Source organism: Sinocyclocheilus rhinocerous, unplaced genomic scaffold, assembly GCF_001515625.1.
Source record: "Sinocyclocheilus rhinocerous isolate Xijiao unplaced genomic scaffold, SAMN03320098_v1.1 scaffold1862, whole genome shotgun sequence".
Taxonomy (NCBI): domain Eukaryota; kingdom Metazoa; phylum Chordata; class Actinopteri; order Cypriniformes; family Cyprinidae; genus Sinocyclocheilus; species Sinocyclocheilus rhinocerous.
The window spans coordinates 87,589-93,812 of NW_015653470.1; the positions used below are offsets into that span (position 1 = coordinate 87,589).

Below are 6,224 nucleotides of genomic sequence, written 5' to 3' on the forward strand. Positions count from 1 at the left end.
TATGTTTTTTAAAATAAATTTTTTTTTGTGTAGTTTTGATGTTTTATGAAGATGTTGATATGTCTAATTTAGATCCACTAGATTCTACAGGTGACAGACGAACTAGCAGCAAAATACAGTAGAGTTTGATTGGAAATATTCTGGACTAATTTAAGTTCTTTTTTTATTTTCATTATTTTTTATTATTTTTTATTTTATTTTCAGCTATACAGAAGCAAACCACTCCTTTGATCTCAAAGATATTTTTTACAATTATGAAAACCCTAATCATTTATATCTTGAATATGTTGCCAACGTCATTACATTGTACACAAAATGTTTCATTCATGAACAAAAATGATTTAAATATTCCATTATGTCTTCTTGAATTTAACCCTCATAAAATTACCAGATTTATTTACAGCATTTGACCAATGCATTTCCATGACTTTTCCAGTCACCTGGAAGGATTTTAAAAATCATTTTTATAGAGATTACACACAATGAAATAATTAAGATGAGCAGAACTAGGAAATTTATATTAACTATAGAATTTTTGAAGACTTAAGGATTTCAGTAATGTCGCCTAGATCGTGTTTTCTTTTACTTTGTGTAGTTTTGATGTTTTATGAAGATGTTGACATCTGTATAATTGAACTAGATTATAAAGGTGACGGATGTATGAGCACCAAAATATGGTAGTTTGATTGGAAACATTTTCCTTTTTTTATTATTTTATTTATTTTTTACATTTTATTTTCAGCTATACTGAAGCAAACTACTCCTTTTTTTTTTTTTTTTGTATGAAAACCTAAATATTTATCTTTTGAATATGTTGCCAACTTCATTATACTGCACACGACATTTTTCATTTATGAAAAAAATTATTCAAATCTTCCATTATTTTTTCTCTCAAATTCTCTCTAATAACCCTCATAAAAATACCAGATTTATTTATTTGACCAATGCATTTCCATGACTTTTCTGGTCATTATTTATTTCATTTTATTTTCAGCTATACTGAAGCAAACTACTTCTTTTTTTTTTTTTTTGTATGAAAACCTAAATATTTATCTCTTGAATATGTTGCCAACTTCATTATACTGCACACGACATTTTTCATTTATGAAAAAAATTATTCAAATCTTCCATTATTTTTTCTCTCAAATTCTCTCTAATAACCCTCATAAAAATACCAGATTTATTTGTTTGACCAATGCATTTCCATGACTTTTCTGGTCACCTGGAAGGATTTTTAAAAATCATTTTAAATAGAGTACACTCAAAAAGAGCAATGCAATAATTAAGCTAAGCAGAACTAGGCGATTTAGATTAAAATGTAAGACTTTAGTCATTTTCATAACTGTTTCTAGGCAATTTTATAGGTATTGGAAATACCCAGGTTTTCATGACTGAAGATGATTTTTACATGTAACTGCTTGTTAATCATATTTACTCTGGTAAAGATTTGTAATATTCTGAATGCAATGTCCGGCTCTAGCATCATTTTCAAAAAGACAAGCACAATAATTCCACAGAAAATGTTGTTTAATCTACTCTTCGGCTAAATAAAGATCTAGATAAAGATTGTCACATTTTCACAGCACAAACAAACAGGCACAAATGTCTAATGTGCCCGAGAAGAAAGAAAGAAAGAAAGCACAAAAACACACAAACAAACAGAGAATCCAAATAAATTACCAAAGAATTCAGGCAAAATCAACTCAAACAGATTGTCATCTACATTCACTAGAGGACTTACAATGAAGCGTGTGTGTGTGTGTGTGTGTGTCAAAGTCCCAAGTTTATAAAATTGTTGATTGCTGAGGACACAAATGTGTTTTACAGCCATTAATGAACCAATTTTCTGCCACCTGCAAAATACTGGATATTATTATTACATTATTACTATTATTCATAAAAACTGATGTCGTTTTTCTACAAAAGGACGTGATTGCACCCCGTTTTATCCAATAGTGTGCGTCTTGACGAGGCCGCAGTGGAACTTGCGTATGTGTCGGTACAGATCGCCGGACTGTGTGAAGCGCCGCTCGCACCACTTACACGCGTGTGGTTTCTCTCGCGTGTGCACAACGGCGTGCCGGCTCAGATTGTGTGAGTACTGGAAGCTCTTCCCGCACTGTCCGCAGGTGTACGGCTTCTCGCCGGAGTGCGTGCGCTCGTGCCGCTTGAGCGTGTACATGCAGGAGAAGGTCTTGCCGCACTGCGAGCAGGTCGGGACGGAGCCGTCAGGCGAGAGCTTCGAGCGAATGCCGTCTTTCTCCTTGAAGTGTGAGCTGAGGTGGAGCTGGAGCACATGTGCGCTCGGGAAGACCTTGCTGCAGAGCGGACACATGCAGACCTGCGGGAGAAGAACCCCGCTGGATGTAGAGATGTCTGAGGACGCCAGGTCGTCTTCATCCTCGCCCTCGCTGTCCCTGAGATGATGCTCCGAACGCACATGCAGCCCACTCTCCTCCTCCATCAGGTCATCGTCCGGAGGGAGCAGCGAAGCTGTGGCCTTGTTGTCGGGGAAAAGGGCAGCGAACCCTGTCACCACCGAACTCCTGGCGCTATTCCCAAAGCGCTGGCTCTCTGGGCTCACCGGATCACCGTCCTCCTGCTCTGACAGCAAGTCATGTTCGTCTTTAACAAGTGGCTCGGTGCCCTGCTGCTGGCTGTCGAGGGCCAGCTGTCCCGAGACGTAGGAGGGGTGGAAGGCGTCTCGACTCGACAGAGGCTTGAAAGACAAATCCAGCGCGCGGTCCGTGTCATCCGACACCCGGGACCTCTGGGACACGGGGACGGCCGAACTACTGACATCAGCTTTTGTTTTTCCAGCTGTTCGGACACAGGCCTCGACCTCGGCTGACACATAATTGACACCTACAAGATCCGGGGACCCGTCGGGGTGACCGTTCGCCTTCTGCCTGCCGCAATCTGTGTCATGCACCGCCTCGCACAGCTCCTTATCCTTCAGCTTTCCTTTGCACACCTTCACGATGTCGTACATGTGCAGGTAGCTGGCGGCTGCCAGGACGTCTTCCACCGGAAGAGCGCTGAACTCCAGCTTTCCCTCGTACATGAACTCCAGCAGCAGCCCGAACGCCGGCGGCGTCACGATGTCGCTGTTCAGATGCACCACGTCTCTTTTGTCCAGCTGGTCGCGGTAGAAGAGGTGGAAGTACATGCTGCATGAGGCCAGGACGGCTCGGTGCGCTTTGAACCGCGTCTCTCCCACCAGCACAGTGCAGTCGCAGAGGAAGCCTTGGTGTCTCTGCTGACTCAGACACTGCAGTAACTGGCGGCTATGGTCTGGGAACTCCATTCTTATGGCGTGACCTGCCGGAAAACAGGAAAAACTGGATGTTAAATAAACGCCGGGTAGCCATTCACAACAGTGCATCTACAGGCCGCCGGAGACAAACAAAAGTAAACCCAACCCGCTGTGTGCTGCATTACAAACACGACCCGTGGGTTTCCAAGCGGCTTTTTTTCTTCTAGCGCTTCTCGTATATGAAGAAGTTTGCATGTTATTTTCCTGCAAAGCTGCTTTGAAACAATCTGAATTGTATAAAATAAACAACTTGATTTTTTTGGAATGCCCAAAAAAAAAGAAAAAGGTGTTATCTCACAGAAAATCCTTCTAATTCAACACGCAGGCATGAAAACACACTGAAGGCCACTGAAAAAAAAGTTCTTCCAAGCTGTTTGTAATGCAGCTACATTGTATCGACTGTCAAAAATTGGCATTTGATTGTGAGTTTCAAACACTCAGACCTCAGAACTGTAGTTTCAAGCTACAAAATAATCCTAATTCAACATAAGGCGACTGAAAACAAACAAAAGTGATATCCTACTACATTAAAAACGAATTGTACTTCCAAGATGTTTGCAATGCACAGCTGCAGTATATCTGTATATATTTTTAATGCACAACAAACAGCTGTCTCACAATTATAGTTTCAAGCTACAAAATAATTATTTCACTACTGATTTAACATGCAGTATACATACAATATCATAAAAACAAGTTGTGCTTCCAAGATGTTTGCAATGCGCAGCTTCAGTATATTTCAAAAACTGACATGCAATTGTGTTTCAAAGATGCTTTTTAACTCAGAACTCTTGAGTTATAGTTTCAGGCTACAAAAAAATCATTTATTTCACTTCTGATTTCAACATAGAGACCACTGAAGACAAACAAATGCAATATCATACTACAATAAAATCGAATCGTGCTTCCAAGATGTTTGTAATGCAGCTACATTATATCGACTGCGTCAAAAATTGACATTTGATTGTGAGTTTCAAACTCAGAATTATAGTTTCAAGCGACATAAACTTTTATTTCACTTCTAACTCAACCTACAGGCCACCAAAGATATACTACATTAAAAACTAGTTTTTAATGTAGCGCAGCTGCAGTATATCTGTCAAAAACTGGCATTTTAATAGAGTTTCAAAGATGCTTTTTAATGCACAACAAACAGCTGTCTCACAATTATAGTTTCAAGCTACAAAAAATTTTTTTACTTCACTTCTAATTCAACATACAGGCCACCAAAGACAATCAAATGCAATAAAAACAAGTCGTGCTTCCGAGAGGTTTGTGACGCGCAGCTAGTTTATGTCAAAAAAATGTAATTAAATCAAGAAAGTGGATAAAAGGCAACTTGCTCAAACATTTAAGCGTAGAATCTATAAATGTTCGCAAACCTCAACATACCCTCTTGTTTCAGCGCTCGCACAAGTTGATCTTCACTTTGCGCTTCCCATCGAACAGCAGCAGTGAATGAGCGTCAGTCCAGTCATGCGCAAACAACACCTCACATCTCCAAACGCAAGTTTGCGAACTCAAACACGACGAACATCATATAAACGCAATGAGAAGCACAGCTCCAGAGCACCAGACGACTGAACGCGACCTCTCGTCCATGTGTGTGTGTGTGTGTGTGATCTGTTAGAGTCAGCTGCTCTGACATCAGCCTCAAATCTCCAGCTGTGTCTTTATGCCATATGTTCCTCTGAGGAACCTCAAACTTCTGAGTTCTTGCATTTTAACGCGTTTCAATTTGAACACGATCCTCAGACAGACAGACGGACGCGTCTCGCTCATATGAAAGTGTTCGAAGCGCGAGCGAGCTCATGACAGGATACTTTTGTTAGAAAACAAACTCGCGAGAACAAGACAGCGGCGCATTACGCTGAGCTTTTACGCGCTTTTCCTCCTCCTTTAACGTCTTATTTCACGCCCAAACATCTCGTAAACTGGTGCGCTGAGCTGCATTAGAAACTCCGGTCTCGTGAGGAGCGGCGGCGGATCAAACGTGTGTGTCACATTCAGGTCCGCATCAAAGCGCGTACTCACCGCTGAGTGCTCAGATGGAGCCGCGTGCTCTCATGGTGTGTGTCCAGATGTTGGAGTCTGTGTTTCCGCTCCTCGGCGCGATTCGAGTCCGGTGCGCGTGAAGATCTGCGCTGCGTGTGTGTTCGTGTGTGTGTGTGTGTGTGTCAAGCAGGTTGTTAATGGTCCAGTCTCGCGATAACACCAGTGTACTGTACTTCAGGACAAGCTCACACTGGGGCAGTAAGTAGCAGTGTTCACTTAAAAGACAGCTGTGTTACTCGTTCTGCATTTATTAAAGACCATTCATTTTTGTTATATTGAGAAAAAATAAATATTATAATGTATATATAGTATATTATAAACATAAAGTTAAAATTGCAATATATATATATCTGTATATATGTGTATATATATATATATAGAGAGAGAGAGAGAGAGAGCAAAAAAATTTATTTGTTGCTTTGAATAAAAGCATCTGCTAAATGCATACATGTCAATATAAAATTAAATCTATTAATGTCTTTTTCTCTTTTTTTATGTTTTGGGGTTTGCAATATTTTAGCACGAGTTGCAATATCTGCCTTAATTTTATTTTAATACATTTTATATCTTGAGGCTGTGTGTTTAAAAATCTAAACTTTTTCTATTTTTTATTTTTGGGGGTTTAATTACAAGCTTGATTTCAAAATTATGCATGCATTTTATATCTTGGGGCTGTGTGTTAAAAATATCCAAAATCTATTATTTAATATTTTTTATTTATTTACAGTACTTTTTATGTTTTGGGGTTAATTCACAAATTACAATATCTGAATGTCTTAATATGCGATATCTTAATTTTTATATTCACTGATGTTTATGGGTTAATTTCAAAATTATAAATGCATTTTATATC

General features: G+C 39.5%; 1 protein-coding gene across 2 annotated transcripts; it reads right to left on the minus strand.

Moving 5' to 3' along the window:
* Window positions 1–1,755: 1,755 nt before the first annotated feature.
* Window positions 1,756–5,517, minus strand: LOC107716053 (zinc finger and BTB domain-containing protein 18.2-like). Of its 2 annotated transcripts, none has more exons than XM_016522372.1 (2): window positions 5,351–5,517; window positions 1,756–3,321 (listed from the first exon to the last, which is right to left on the minus strand). In XM_016522372.1, exon 2 carries the CDS (start codon window positions 3,305–3,307, stop codon window positions 1,946–1,948), a length of 1,362 nt encoding a protein of 453 aa, XP_016377858.1. In that variant the 5' UTR covers window positions 3,308–3,321; window positions 5,351–5,517; the 3' UTR covers window positions 1,756–1,945. The 2 variants fall into 2 exon arrangements, with proteins under 2 accessions (XP_016377858.1, XP_016377859.1); XM_016522373.1 differs by lacking the exon at window positions 5,351–5,517 and adding an exon at window positions 4,709–4,816.
* Between the last annotated feature and the right edge of the window lie 707 nt (window positions 5,518–6,224).